We start from the raw sequence: 16100 nt of genomic DNA, 5'->3' as shown, positions 1-16100 counted from the left end.
ATGTTCAATGAGGACAAATTCCAACTGCTCTGTTATGGAAAACTGGAGGAGATAATAACTAGAACAGAGTATACTACAGACTCTGGCCATACAATAGAGCGGAAAAGTAATGTAAGGGACCTGGGAGTAGTAATGTCTGAGGATCTCACTTTCAAGGATCACAACAGTGCCACGATCACACGTGCAAAGAAAATGATAGGATGGATAATGAGAACATTCAAAACGAGAGATGCCAAGCCCATGATGATCCTTTTCAAATCACTTGTTCTCTCTAGGCTGGAATACTGCTGTACATTAACATCTCCATTCAAAGCAGGTGAAATCGCAGATCTAGAGAGTGTACAGAGATCCTTTACTGCACGTATAAGTTCTGTCAAGCACCTTAACTACTGGGAATGCTTGGAAGCACTTGACTTGTACTCGTTGGAACGCAGGAGGGAGAGACATATCATAATCTACACTTGGAAAATCTTGGAAGGAATGGTCCCAAATCTGCACACAGAAATCACTCCCTACGAAAGTAAAAGACTGGGCAGGCGATGCAAAATGCCCCCAATAAAAAGTAGGGGCGCCATTGGTACACTAAGGGAAAACACCATAAGTGTCCGGGGCCCAAGACTGTTCAACAGCCTCCCATCAAGCATTAGGGGAATTACCAATAAACCCCTGGCTGCCTTCAAGAGAGAGCTGGACAGATACCTAAAGTCAGTGCCGGATCAGTCGAGCTGTGGCTCGTACATTGGACTGCGTGCAGCCAGCAGTAGCAGCCTAGTTGATCAGGCTCTGATCCATCGGGAGGCCTGGTCATGGACCGGGCTGCGGGGGAGTTGATCCCCAGAACAACCTCCAGGTAACCTCCAGGTAACCAGGTAACGTCCAATACACGTCAACTGGGGAGTCTAATATTCATCCACTAGTGTACTGATATTATTTATACCATTTTTACAATAATGCAGTAGTCTGCATAACAATAAATTTTGTATTTTTTTGTATGAATAAAAAATAAAAATAGAAAGCAATAGTAATATAAGAGGGGCCTAGAGACATGACTAATGAACAGAGGATATGTTTTTTTAGTGCCAAGAATGTCTACATTGTTTATTCTGGACCCTATTTTGAAATTGGCATCTTTTTTAATTTGCATGAAATTGGCCAAATTGCCAATTTTTGACCACTTTATTGGTTAGTTCAAATCGGTAAATGGGCAGTTTCTTGTACTCAACTGATAGAAAAAATGGATTTCTAAAGAAATAGCTATGAGTTTGGTCAACTGGAACAATGGAATTGGCCAAAATCAGGGCTCAAAATCGGTGAAATCGCCGATGCGTATATGTCGCTGAGACCTCTAACTTTGCAGGAGCGTAATTCTGTGAGTTTTTGACCAAATTTCGTACTTTTGGTGTCATTACCATCGGGAAAAAATTCTCTATCATTTCATAAGAATTTTTTTTTTTTTCCAAAAATTTTACAACACAGAATGACAGTTTCAGAAAGGGGCTTGTGACAGCCAAAGGGTTAAAATAATGCTACCATATATTACACTATCGTTAACACATGCTGGGTATTTTCACTATTACTAGGTACCAGTAATCATATTTACCATATGTTATACTACTTATAGTGTCAAATATTGCCAAGAAAATATGGTGACCCAACAACAGCTGAAGCAGCCATTTTTGTTTATACCGAGTCAAAGATGCATCAGTATGCAATAAGGGACCAGCAACTGTTTCACCATTTCAAATTGACAAATCATCGGGGCATTCAGGTGAGCACTAGGTCTATCGTATATTTTGACCTACAGTACCCATAATCAAACGTAACCTTATTTCTGCATGAAAATTGCCATAGGTTTCAGAGTAAATATTATTGGTATAAGGTGCTCCTAATTTTTTTTTTCTGATTATTACCTTCTAAACTGGGATGCATCTAATGCACTGGAGTGTCTTTAAGCCGTGAAATATGGTAAATCAATTACCTAAAAGGTAAAAGAGTGACATCTGTCCTTTCATTATAAACTGCAAATGCAATATTGAAAATATACCAGATAATGATACATTGTCACCAAAACAGCCACAATCATGTATGAGAATTACAAACGTTGCAAGTGTATGGAATAGGTAGCAAGTTACTAAATGCTGCAAAGTGTTTTTATGAGGATAGTGAGGCTCAGGTTAGAGTGTGTAGGAGACAGGGAGATTACTTCCCAGTAAAAGTAGGTCTTAGACAGGGATGTGTAATGTCACCATTGTTATTTAACATATTTATAGATGGGATTGTAAAAGAAGTAACTGCTAGGGTGTTTGGGAGTTGACACAGTTACTTTTTGCTGATGATACTGTGCTTTTGGGGGGATTCTAAAAAAAAGTTGCCAAGATTAGTGGATGAATTTGGGAGGGTGTGTAAAGGTAGAAAGTTGAAAGTGAATGTATATAAAAGTAAGGCAATGAGGGTATCAAACTATTTAGATAAAGAAATATTGGATATCACATTGGAGGGAGGGAGTATGGAAGAAGTGAATGCTTTCAGATATTTGGGAGTTGACGTGTCAGCAAATGGGTTTATGAAGGATGAGGCTAACAATAAACTGATGAAGGAAAAAAGGAGAGTGGTGTGTTGAGGTATCTGAGGGGACAAAAAACGTCATTATTGGAGGTAAAGAAGGGAATGTACGAGAGTATAGTGGTACCAACACTCTCATATGGGTGTGAAGCATGGGTTGTAAATGCTGCCTGCAGTGACGAGGAGGCTGGAGGCTGTGGAGGTGTCCTAAGGCCAATGTGTGGTGTAAGTATTATGCAGAGAATTCGTAGTGTGGAAATTAGGAGGAGATGTGGAGTTACTAAAAGTATTAGTCAAAGGGCTGAAGAGGGGCTGTTGAGATGGTTTGGTCATTTAGAGAGAATGGAACAAAGTAGGAATGACTTGGAGAGCATATAAATCTCTAGGGGAAGGAAGGTGGGGTAGGGGTCAGCCCCAAAAAGGTTGGAGGGAGTGGGTAAAGGAGGCTTTGTGGGTAAAGAAGGTTTTGTCACGCACGCTTGGACTTCCACCAAGTGTGTGAGAGCACGTTAGATAGGTGTAAATGGAGACAAACGATTTTTGGGACTTGATGAGCTGTTTCAGTGTGAGCAGGGTAATAGTTTGTGAAGGGATTCAGGGAAACCGGTTAGCTGGACTTGAGTCCTGCAAATGGGAGGTACAATGCCTGCACTTTAAAGGAGGGGTTTGGGATATTGGCAGTTTGGAGGGACATCTGAACTCTCGTATCTGGGCGCCTCTGCAAAGACAGTGACTTATGAGTGATGGTGAGTACGTTGAATGATGAAAGTTTTTTCTTTTTCTTTCTTTCTTACTTTTCGGGTCACCTTGTCTGGGTGGGAAACGGCCGACGTGTTAAAAATTAAAAAAAAAAAAAAAATTTTTTACTGTATATAGCTGTTGGACCACCTATGAAGAACTTTACAACCATTAATGTTCTTCACCTTTGAAGAGTTTTGAGAGTTTAACTACTCTCGGAGCCCGGCTATGGGCCAGGCTCGTCTGATGCTTGCCTGATCAACCAGGCTGTTGCTGCTGGAGGCCCACTGTCCCATATATCCATCACAGCCTGGATGATCTGGCACCTGGTAAAGATACTTGTCCAGTTTCCTCTTGAATGCTTCTACACTTGTTCCAGCCATGTTTCTGATATCTTTCTGGTAAGACATTGAATAGTCTGGGACCCCAGATCTTGCTACAGTGTTCCCTTATTGTCCCCAATGCACCCCTGCTTCTCACTGGGTTTATTTTACACTTCTTCCCATCTCTCTCATTCCAGTTTGTTATGTAGTGTGCAGATTTGGGACCAGGCTCTCAAATGTTTTACAGGTATATATTATCGTGTACAGTGGACCCCTGGTTATCGGCCGTAATCCATTCCAGAAGGTCGGCCGATAACCATATTAATATTTCCCAAAAGAATTAATGTAAATACAATTAATCCGTTCTAGACAAAAATATTCGTAATTTTTTTTTTTTAACAATTATGTAAGTATTACATACCTTTATTGGCGGCTAATGCTAGCTTCTGGAAGATAGGAGCGAGGAAAGAGGGAGGAGTTAGTGTTTGGAAGGGGAATCCCCCTTCATAAAGACTTTATGTAGCAAAGCCTTCTCTGGGGTTACTTCCCTTCTCTCTTTTAATGCCACTAGGACCAGATTGAGAGTCACTGGACCCCTGTTTCACAAAATAACTGTCCAGAATGCTCTGTTTCTGGCATCTCTAAGGTTTCCCTGAAGTGGGACAGGGTGCGACAGGGTTTTGTCATTTAAACATGTTGCAGATATGGCTTGTGTCAGCTTTGTCAGGGTGGTGTTTCTCTACAAAAGCTTTCACCCTAATCCACATTGCACACACCTCTTTAATCTCTGAAGAAGGCACCTCCTTCACTCTCTTTTCCACCTCCTCTGAAGCAAGTTCCTCAGCTGCAGTCTGTTGCTGTTCCAGTTGAAGCTCTTCAGTGGTTAGCTCTTCCCTGAGGTCCTCACCAACTCTTCCACATACTCACCACTCACCTCCAACCCCAGGGAATATCCCAGTGCCACAATAGAGTCCACAGGGTCAGCAAGGTCAGGGTCAGCCTCAAACCCTTCAAAATCCCACTCTTGGACACAATCTGGCCACAGTTTTCTCCAAGCAGAGTTCGAAGTCAAGGACGTCACTCCCTCCCAAGCCTTACCAATAAGGATGGAGGATAGTGAAGTGATTCCTCCAGAACTCTCTTAGGGTCAACCGAGTGTCTGAGGTCACTTCAAAGCATTTTTGAAACACTGCTTTTGTGAAGAGTTTTTGAAGTTAGAAATGACCTGCTGGTCCATGGGCTGGAGGAGAGGAGTGGTGTTAGGAGGCAAAAACTTCACTGTGATGAAACTGAAGTCCCTAAACACTTGGTCTTGCAAGTCTGGAGGATGTGCAGGAGCAATGTCCAGTAACAGGAGGCACCCGAGTGGCAATTTCTTTTCCAGGAGGTATTTTTTCGCACTTGCGCCAAACACATCATTAACCCACTCTTTGAAAATTTGCCTTGTGACCCACGCCTTAAGATTAGCTTTCCACATCACACACAATCTATTCTTTATTACATTGTTTTTCTTGAACACTCTGGGATTTTCTGAGTGATACACGAGTAAAGGCTTCACTTTGAAATCCCCACTAGCATTACCACACAACAAATGCTTTCAAATGAGCTGATGTAGGTAACAGCTCTTAGCTTGCCAATAAAGTTAGGAATCCTTAACCTTGTCAAACCCTGTGTATATATATAAAAAAAAAAAAAAAAAAAAAAAAAAAAAAAAAAAAAAAAAAAAAGAGTAAGCCTGTCTTTCATAGGCTTGTGTCCTGGCAGTGCCTTTTCCTTATGGGTAATGTAGGTCCTGTTTGGCATTTTCTTCCAAAACAGACCTGTTTCGTCACAATTGAACACTTGTTGGGGTTTGAATCCTTCAGCCACTATGTACCCCTTGAATTCCTGCACAAACTTTTCAGCTGCACATCTGTCAGACCTTGCTGCCTCATCATGCCTTACAACACTGTATGCCACTATGCTTCTTAAATCTATCAAACCATCCTTTGCTGGCCATAAATTCACAAACTGCAGCACTTGTTCCAGGCATTTTCTTTGCAAGATCCTCATGCAACTGCCTTGTCTTCTCCCAAATAATAGACTCCACAACACTGTCTCCCATTAATTCTCTTTCCTTAATCCACAATAATAATAACTTTTCCATCTCTTCCATTATTGGTGGCCTTTGTTTAGTTAGAAAAGTTACTCCTTTTGCAACATTAGCATCTTTGATTTGTTCTTTCTTTGCCAGAATGGATATAATTGTTGATTTATTCTTGCTCTACATCCAGGCAAGTGCCACCACCTCCATACCACTCTCAAACTTTTCTATCACTTCACGCTTATATTCCATGGTGTTTCTCACCTTCTTTACCACAGGAACTTTCTTTGGAGCCATGGTTATTTATTTCAGTTTCACTGCAAAAAAGCCCCACTAAAAACAATGAAAAACAAGTGAAATGTTTGGATGTATGCTTAGAAGCTTCCTCAGCCACCGAGAGAAAGCTAAACTGACACGCAAGCGACCCCAGCCGGCGGATGGATGCGTCCCAAACGGTCGATTGCCAAATTAACGGTCGATAACCGAGCACCGAAAAACCGGCCGATAACCGAGTTGGCCAATAATAGGAGGTCCACTGTACCTCTCTCTCCTCCGTTCCAGTGAGCACATGTTCAAGACTTAAAGGTATTCCCAGTAATTTAGGTGCTTTACTGGTTCAATGCAGGCTGTAAACAATTTGAAGAGTGTCACTATCGGCATTATTTCCCTTGTTTTGAAAGTTCTCAATACTCATCCCATCACCTTCCTGGCTGTCACGATCTTTGTCTTATATTCCTTAAGAGAAAGGTCAGCTGACATAATTATTCCCAGGTCTTTTATATGTTCCTGTTGTTCTATTTGGTGACCCTCTGAATTTTGTATATAGTGTTCCATATGAGTTCTTCATTCTTTCCATACCTAAGCAGCTGGAACTTATCACAACTGAACGTCATTATGTTCTCCATTGCCCAATGGAAAACCCTGCTCATGTCTCCCTGTAATTTCTCAGTGTCCTCTACCATAGTGACTTTCATGCTTATTTTAGGGTCATCTGCAAATGATACAAACATGTGATGGGTGTTTTTATGTCTGCTATGAGATATTTTTTACTATGTCTAAAGTTGATTAAAAATCCCAAAATTAAAATAAAGTACTAAATTAATGATGGTGGGCTTTCAATCTCTGAACAACTAATATTTCAAACAAGCTCAAATTCAGAAATACATGAACTCCTTTGAGTTAAGATATTAATCCACTCCAGAAGACGCATCATATCATACACCATCATAACTCAAACCCCAAAATACAGTGGACCCCTAGATTATGTCGTCATTGGATTTTGTAATAAAGGTACTATCCGACTTACGACCAACCGGTCATAAGTCAAAATGGACCTAAGTCGAACCTTATTAGTGAATATCAGCATCACACTTTTGTAATGATTTGATTTTACTGTTTTATTTTGGTATTTAATTTTTTACTTAACTTTTTATACTGTTAGTACTGTATTTTATACCGTAAGGTTTAGGATAAACACTGTGTACAACACAAACAGTTGTTTATTTATTTTTTATTTTTTTTTATCATCACACTGGCCGATTCCCACCAAGGCAGGGTGGCCCGAAAAAGAAATTTGGCATAAAAAACATGGTTGTAAGTCGAGTGGTCGTATGTTGAGCAGGTCGTAAGTCTGATAAGTGTACAGTGGACCCCCGCATACCGTTGGCCTTACATAACGTTAAATCCGCATACCGATACATTTTATCACTAAGATTTTGCCTCGCATACCGCTAAAAAACCCGCTCAACGCTGTTCGTCCGAGACGCGTCTAATGTGCGGCCTGAGCCAGCCTCACATGTTCCGCCGGTGGCATTGTTTACCAGCCAGCCTCCGCGGTAACATCCAAGCATACAATCGGAACATTTCGTATTATTACAGTGTTTTTGGTGATTTTATCTGCAAAATAAGTGACCATGGGCCCCAAGAAAGCTTCTAGTGCCAACCCTACAGCAATAAGGGTGAGAATTACTATAGAGATGAAGAAAGAGATCATTGATAAGTATGAAAGTGGAGTGCGTGTCTCCGAGCTGGCCAGGTTGTATAATAAACCCCAATCAACCATCGCTACTATTGTGGGCAACAAAACGGCAATCAAGGAAGCTGTTGTTGCCAAAGGTTCAACTGTGTTTTCGAAACAGAGATCACAAGTGATGGAAGATGTTGAGAGACTCTTATTGGTATGGATAAATGAAAAACAGATAGCAGGAGATAGCATCTCTCAAGTGATCATAAGTGAAAAGGCTAGGAAGTTGCATCAGGATTTAATTAAAAAAATGCCTGCAACTAGTGATGATGTGAGTGAATTTAAGGCCAGCAAAGGTTGGTTTGAGAGATTTAAGAAGCATAGTGGCATACATAGTGTGATAAGGCATGGTGAGGCTGCCAGTTCGGACCACAAAGCAGCTGAAAAATATGTGCAGGAATTCAAGGAGTACATAGACAGTGAAGGACTGAAGCCTGAACAAGTGTTTAATTGTGATGAAACAGGCCTGTTTTGGAAGAAAATGCCAAGCAGGACCTACATTACTCAGGAGGAAAAGGCACTCCCAGGACATAAGCCTATGAAAGACAGGCTTACTCTGTTGATGTGTTCCAATGCTAGTGGTGATTGCAAAGTGAAGCCTTTATTAGTGTATCGCTCAGAAACTCCCAGAGGTTTCAGGCAAAAGAATATCCTCAAGGCTAATTTGTGTGTGCTGTGGAGGGCAAACAGTAAGGCATGGGTCACTAGGGACTTTTTCTATGACTGGTTACACCATGCATTTGCCCCCAATGTGAAAGATTACCTAACTGAAAAGAAATTAGACATTAAGTGCCTCCTGGTGTTAGACAATGCCCCTGGTCATCCTACAGATGTGGCAGAGCGACTTTATGGGGACATGAGCTTCATTAAGGTGAAGTTTTTGCCTCCTAATACCACTCCTCTCCTGCAGCCCATGGACCAGCAGGTTATTGCAAACTTCAAAAAACTGTACACAAAAGCTCTGTTTGAAAGGTGCTTTGTAGTGACCTCAGAAACTCAACTGACTCTAAGAGAGTTTTGGAGAGAGCACTTTAATATCCTCAATTGTGTAAACCTTATAGGTAAGGCTTGGGAGGGAGTGATTAAGAGGACCTTGAACTCTGCTTGGAAGAAACTGTGGCCAGAATGTGTAGACCAAAGGGATTTTGAAGGGCTTCAGGCTAACCCTGAGAGGAGTATGCCAGTTGAGGAATCCATTGTGGCATTGGGAAAGTCCTTGGGGTTGGAGGTTAGTGGGGATGATGTGGAAGAGTTGGTGGAGGAGGACAATGAAGAACTAACCACTGATGAGCTGCTAGATCAACTTCAACAGCAAGAGGCCAGACCTGAGGAAACTGGTTCGGAGGAGGGGAGAGAGAAATTGAAGAAGTTGCCTACTACAAAGATTAAGGAAATCTGTGCAATGTGGCTGAAAGTGCAAACCTTTATGGATGAAAATCACCCTCACACAGCTATTGCAAGCCGTGCTGGTGACTATTACACTGACAATGTTGTGAAACACTTTAGGGAAGTCATAAAGGAACGAGAGGTACAGGCCACTATGGACAGATATGTTGTGCGACAGAGATATGTTGTGCGACAGAAGTCCAGTGACTCTGAAGCTGGTCCTAGTGGCATTAAAAGAAGAAGGGAAGTAACCCCAGAAAAGGACTTGACACCTCAAGTCTTAATGGAAGGGGATTCCCCTTCTAAACACTAAGACTCTCTCCTCCTCCCATCCCATCAATCATCACCAGATCTTCAATAAAGGTAAGTGTCATGTAATTGTGCATGCCTTTTTCAGTTTGTGTGTATTAAAATTAATATTTCACGTGGTAAAAATTTTTTTTTTCATACTTTGGGGTGTCTTGCATGGATTAATTTGATTTCCATTATTTCTTATGGGGAAAATTCATTCACATAACGATAATTTCGCATAACAATGAGCTCTCGTGAACGGATTAATATCGTTATGCGGGGGTCCACTGTATTCGGAATAAGTAACGTTTTTTTTTTTTTGTCAAAATATTGGCTCAGTGATCGTCACTGAACTCGGTATTAGTCATTCATCCGAAACGTGTCCGTGCAGTCTGAGAGGTCCGATCCCACACATTCATACGATACATTTTGCATTATTCTCTTCTTTTTAGTGCTTGTAACTGCTAAATAAGCCACCATGGGAACAAAGAAAGCTTCTAGTGCCAGCCCTTTGACAAAGAGGGTGAGAAACACTATAGAATTCAAGAAAGACATCACTGCAAAATATGAAAGTGGAGTGCATGTTGCCGAACTGGCCAGGTTGTATAAAAAATCCCACACGACCATCACTTCTATCGTGGCCAAGAGAAAGGAAATCAAGGAAGCTGTTGTTGCAAAAGTTGCAAATATGCTTATAAAACAGAGATCACAAATACTCAAAGATGTGGAGACTTTGTTGCTGGTGCGGATCAACAAGAAACAATTATCAGGAGATAGTGTTATGCAGTCAATAATTTGTGAAAAGGCAAGGCAGTTGCATGATGATCTCAAAGAAATCCCTAGAACTAGTGCTGATATTGGTGAATTTAAGGTCAGCAAAGGCTGGTTTGAGAGATTTAAGAAGTGTAGTGGCATACACAGTGTGATAAGGCATGGTGAGGCTGCCAGTTCTGACAAAAAAGTGGCTGAAAAATATGTTCAGGAATTGAAAGGGTACACAGAGGCTGAAAAGTTCAAACCACAACAAGTGCTCAATTATGACGAAACAGGCCTCTCATGGAAGAAAATGCCAAAGGGGACCTACATTATTCAGGAGGAAAAGGTACTCCCAGGACAAGCCTATGAAAGACAGGCTAACTCGCATGTTTTGTAGTAATGGTAGTGGGGATTTCAAAGTGAAGCCTTTACTGGTGTATCACTCTCAAAATCCCAGTGCTTTCAAGAAAAACAGTGTTGCCAAACAATAGTACACCTTCATCCTCTCCCCTCCCCTCTGCAGGTTTCATTGTTTTCTGTGTAGAGAAATGTATATTTCATGTAAAAAAATTATTTTTATTTTAATACTTTTGGGTGTCTGGAACAGATTAATTGGATTTCCATTATTTTTTATGGGGAAAATTACTTCGGAAATCGTCAGATTTGGGTTTAATCACTCTCTCTGAAACGGATTAATTACAAAAACCGGGGGTCCACTGTGCAAGGTTTTATGGTAATTCATTTCACAAACCCAGAAGTGCAACTTATAATGTACATTGGACTTGAAGAATTGGTATGGGTAAGGGTGGATTACTGATTTGAAGGCGACTTCTTCCAACCACTGCCTCTTTGATATACATTGGTATACCTTTGAAGAGTTTTGAGAGTTCATCTACTCTCTGAGCCCAGCCATGGGCCAGGCTCATCTGGTACTTGCCTGATCAATCAGGCTGTTGCTGCTGGAGGCCCACTGCCGAACATATCCATCACAGCCTGGTTGATCTGGCACCTGGTCAAGATACTTGTCCAGTTTCCTCTTGAAGGCTTCTAGACTGGTTCCAGCCATGTTTCTGATATCCCCTGGTAAGATGTTGAACATTCTAGGACCCCGGATGTTGATACAGTGTTCGCTTGTTGTCCCCACCACACCCCTGCTCCTCACTGAGTTTATTTTACACTTCCTCCCATATCTCTCACTCCAGTATGTTATGGCAGTGTGCAGATTTGGAACCAAGCCCTCGAGTACCCTCCAGGTACAGTATATATTATCATGTACCTCTTTCTCCTCCGCTCCAATGAATACATGTTCAAGACTTGCAGGCGTTCCCAGTAGTTTAGGTGCTTCACGGGCTCAATGTGAGTGAAACGATCTCTATTTGTTCCAGCTCAGATATTTCTCCTGCTTTGAATGGGGCCGTCAGCACTGAGCAATATTCTAAGTGAGGGAGCACTAGCGATTTGAAGGGTCACCATCGGCATTATTTCCCTTCTTCAGAAAGTTCTCAGTACCCACTCCGTCATCTTCCTGGCTGTCGTGATCTGTCTTGTTATGGTCTCCATAACAGTGCTGATATAATTATTCCTAGGTCCTTTACATGTTCCTTACGTTCTATTTGGTGACCCTCTTGAGTTTTGTATATAGTGCTCCTTTTGAGTTCTTCATTCTTTCCATACCTAAGCAGCTGGAACTTATCACCACTGAACGTCATGTTGTTCTCCACTGCCCACCGGAAAACCCTGTTTATATCTTCCTGTTCCTTTTCAGTGTCCTCTACCATACTGACTTTCATGCTTATTTTTGTGTCACCTGCAAATGATACAAAAGTGTGCCGGGTGTTTTTGTCTATGTCTGCTATGAGGATGAGAAACAGCAGAGGTGCCAGGACAGTGCCTTCGGGCACTGAGCTTTTGACCTCGCTGATGTTGGATCTTGCAGTGTTCACTACTACTTTTTGTGTTGTGTGTGTTAGGAAACCGAAAATCCATCTGCCTACCTTCCCCGTAATGCTCTGGAAAATGTACAAAGGAGGATGACAAAGTTGATCCCATGTATCAGAAACCTTCCCTATGAGGATAGACTAAGGGCCCTGAATCTGCACTCTCTAGAAAGACGTAGAATTAGGGGGGATATGATTGGGGTGTATAAATGGAAGACAGGAATAAATAAAGGGGATGTAAATGGTGTGCTGAAAATATCTAGCCTAGACAGGACTCGCAGCAATGGTTTTAAGTTGGAAAAATTCAGATTCAGGAAGGATATAGGAAAGTACTGGTTTGGTAATAGAGTTGTGGATGAGTGGAACAAACTCCCAAGTACAGTTATAGAGGCCAGAACGTTGTGTCACTTTAAAAATAGGCTGGATAAATACATGAGTGGATGTGGGTGGGTGTGAGTTGGACCTGATAGCTTGTGCTACCAGGTCGGTTGCCGTGTTCCTCCCTTAAGTCAATGTGACCTGACCTGACTAGGTTGGGTGCATTGGCTTAAGCCGGTAGGAGACTTGGACCTGCCTCGCATGGGCCAGTAGGCCTGCTGCAGTGTTCCTTCGTTCTTACGTTCATTTTGTGCGCTATCACTCCATGATCGCATTTGTCAAATGCCTTTGCAAATTCTGTGTAAATCACATCTGTGCTTTGGTCGTCTTCCAATGCCTCCGTAATTCTGTCATAATGGTTCAGCAGCTGTGACATACATTATCGTCCTGCTCTAAAACCATGCTGGTTCGGGTTATGTTGGTTGTGCTGGTTCATGAAATTTGTAATCTGCCGTCTCATCACTCTTTCGAAGATTTTTATGTGAGAGGTTAGGGCTACTGGTCTAATTTTTAGCTAGTGCTCTACTACCTCCCTTATTCAAAGGAGCGATGTATGCACTCTTTAAGGCCTCTGGTATTTCACCAAGATCTAAGCTCTTTCTCCAAAGAATACCGAGGGCTCATGCTAGTGGTACTTTGCACTTCTTTATAAATAGAGCATTCAATGAATCTTTTCCAGGTGCTGAGTGAGTGGGCATGTTTCCCATTTCTTTTTCAAAATCTATGGGATTTGTACTAATGTCAATTAGTTGGTCTGCGCGGCCTTCTTCTCGGAGGAAAAAAAAAATAATGTTTGTTTCTGTCGCTTTCTTCTGAGGCTCTTAAAATAAGATGAAGCATCATCTTCAAAAACACAAATTGAGTTCAGTTTTTTTAATGTCTGAGTGTTTTCCTGCTGAAGTCTCTACAAAACACTTGGCAAAATAGATTCTTGGTGTAAATCTTCTTGAAATTAGCAATCATTTGCTGGTTCATAGACTAAAGCAGAGCAGTGGTGCTGGGTTTGAGGAATCAAACAAACAAAATTCACTAACTCATCAATCACACACACTACAACTTTCAGTATTCTAACTTACCTTGAACCAAGAAAGTGACTCGGATGCTAGGACAAACCAGTAATCACGTGAGCCACCCTTCATAAAGCCAAGGTTGGAAATTGACATGTAGCCTTTGCGTATCACTTGATTTCCCAGTTTACGACCTGACTTGCTGGGGTTCTCACTAGACTGCTGGGCACTAAAAGTTTGCAAGGGTAAAAAAAAAATAAGAGCCCAATTAATAATTATGTAAGAAATATATTTTTAAACCATATGCAATTAAGTATGTATTTTTTTTTTTTAGTTTACTCATGGAAATGCTTCACTGTATATTTTTAACACTTTCTTAAATGATAATTTACTGAAACATTTGTAATAAATATTTATTACACATTCAAATATTATTATTGAAGGTGCACACATACATTTGTGCTATAAGAAACTAGCAATAGTCCTAATTTTCTTTTACAAAGCATGAAACTAACAAAATAAAAATTTCCACTCCTGTTTCTTGAAAACTGCTTTACCATGAATAAAATTATCTATACTACAAATATGAATTCTTTAATTTCTTTTGAATGTGCTATAAATTATTCATGATATATTAAACAAGGTCTACAGTACCATAAGGTCAATAGGTAATAATGACATACAGTATAAATATTATTAGCGCTTAGGTAAATAAATGTGTGCCGAGCAAGAATATAAACTAATTAAAATATCACTACTGTGCACTGGTACATTATGACTAACACATTTTATAGGACAGTAAACACGATGTAATCCACACTACAGTTTTGGTGACATCACAAATACATTACCAAAACAACTGAGAATGTCATGCATAGTGTAATAACTCATCAGCACAATGCTATCTTCACCATCTCTACAAATACTGTACTTAAGAGCAAATAAAGCAAAACTTTTACTACATAAAATTACTATATTTTGGTTTAACATTAACATAAAGATACTACAATGTTGATAACTTTGCAGCAAGTACCATCAAATATATAATTTAATTGTATAATGCAGATGTTCAATTTCCTTACTTGCACAAGTAAAACAAATGGGAGCTTCAGTGCTCTTCAACTGTGCAGAGAAATTTAATTATCAATAATTGTCTTCTTCACAGATGGAAATATAAAAATGTGTTACCAAAGTTTGATGGATAAATGCTCTAACTTGCTAACAAGTCACACATTTCAGCATGAGTAAATAAAGAAAAAGCATATGATACTATCAAAATAAATCTGAGGTTAAACTATAAATTTCACAGTGCAGTACATAAAAAGCATTTGTGTGTATCTATGTAACCTAAGATGTTCAACATGGGACAAGGTAAACTAGGCAGCAGTATCCCTTTAAAAATGTAAATGAAAATATCTGAGAATAAGTATAGTGTAAGATGTACATGAGCTAAGACTTACAGCTTCTACAGATGACAGTGGTATTTATGTGCTAATATCATTAATAAATGGTTAAGGATTACAAAGTTAAGGAACATAAAATACAAACTTTTGAGATGCCCTGCATTCATGAAATGAAGTGTGTATAAGAATAAAACACTTGGAAAATAAAGAATAAAAATAAACACTGAAAATAAAACACACATGCTTCATTGCTTAAAATGACTAATTAAAGTGCAACAACAAAAACTAACAAAATTAAATTATAATAAAGGGTCTTACATATTAACAATTCAATATAAACATCCTAGTCAGGAAATTATCATATCAATCTGAGTAAAACATTATATTGAACTTCATTATGCTACTGTTAGTAACCTAAGGTTAGGGTATTTACAATAAAAATTAACTTTACAAATTTATTAACCAATACGAATGCCACAGATTTCAAATAAGCAATTACTGCAAAGTTTGATTACATTAAAGCACATTCTATTAGGCTAACATCAAACTGCTTTGCCTGATTTCACATACACTCCTGCCATCTGAACTTATTACAGTTTTAAAATAGTAAATTTATTTTCTGATCTCTTTGTGCCTAATCTTTACTGTTCCTAAAATGTTTGCATTCATTCATTTATTTACTATTACACATAATATTTTCTTGTACTACCTGCTCAACTATATTCTATTTTAATAAAAAGCAATTAAATTATTCCATATTAACCAGAAGTGGCCACTAGGAAACAAAAAAAGCCCAGAACAACAAACTTTGAGTCAACTTTTATTCTCATTTACCCTCTACTATTTATAATATCTCTACCATATTTAAGAGTGAATAAGTAATCCTATTTCAAGCACCACAAGACTTTCTTCCCATCTTCCCTTAAGTCATCATCCACATGTAGATACGTGAAAAAAATACCAGAGAAAAAATAACAATAAAATTGGCAGTCCTATTGCATGTGGAGACACCACCTGAGAAACTAGAAAGGAGAAAGAATATGAGTACATTTTACAGCTTACAAAGTAACCTATAAAATGTACTCGAGGAAACCTTTCTGAATCCACCAAAGGATATGTCATGGAAGATGGCAGAAACATCCTAACCCACTTCATACTTAGTAAATGTAATTGAATTGCTTTACTTATTTTCAAATATTTTTTTTGTACATTA

General features: G+C 39.7%; 1 protein-coding gene across 13 annotated transcripts in view; it reads right to left on the bottom strand.

The window, feature by feature from the left end:
- Positions 1–16100, bottom strand: part of shi (dynamin-1 shibire) — a 411365-nt gene that overhangs the window by 165334 nt on the left and 229931 nt on the right. For all 13 annotated transcript variants that reach the window (XM_053784874.2, XM_053784869.2, XM_053784870.2 and 10 more), the window contains one exon: positions 13554–13713. In XM_053784874.2, the coding sequence (XP_053640849.1) occupies positions 13554–13713 (160 nt within the window). The remainder of the gene's footprint in view (positions 1–13553; positions 13714–16100) is intronic.

The sequence above is a fragment of the Cherax quadricarinatus genome, chromosome 51, assembly GCF_038502225.1.
Source record: "Cherax quadricarinatus isolate ZL_2023a chromosome 51, ASM3850222v1, whole genome shotgun sequence".
Classification (NCBI taxonomy): Eukaryota; Metazoa; Arthropoda; class Malacostraca; order Decapoda; family Parastacidae; genus Cherax; species Cherax quadricarinatus.
The sequence above is the reverse complement of the archived record's forward strand: the minus strand, read 5'-3'. Positions and strand labels throughout refer to the sequence as shown.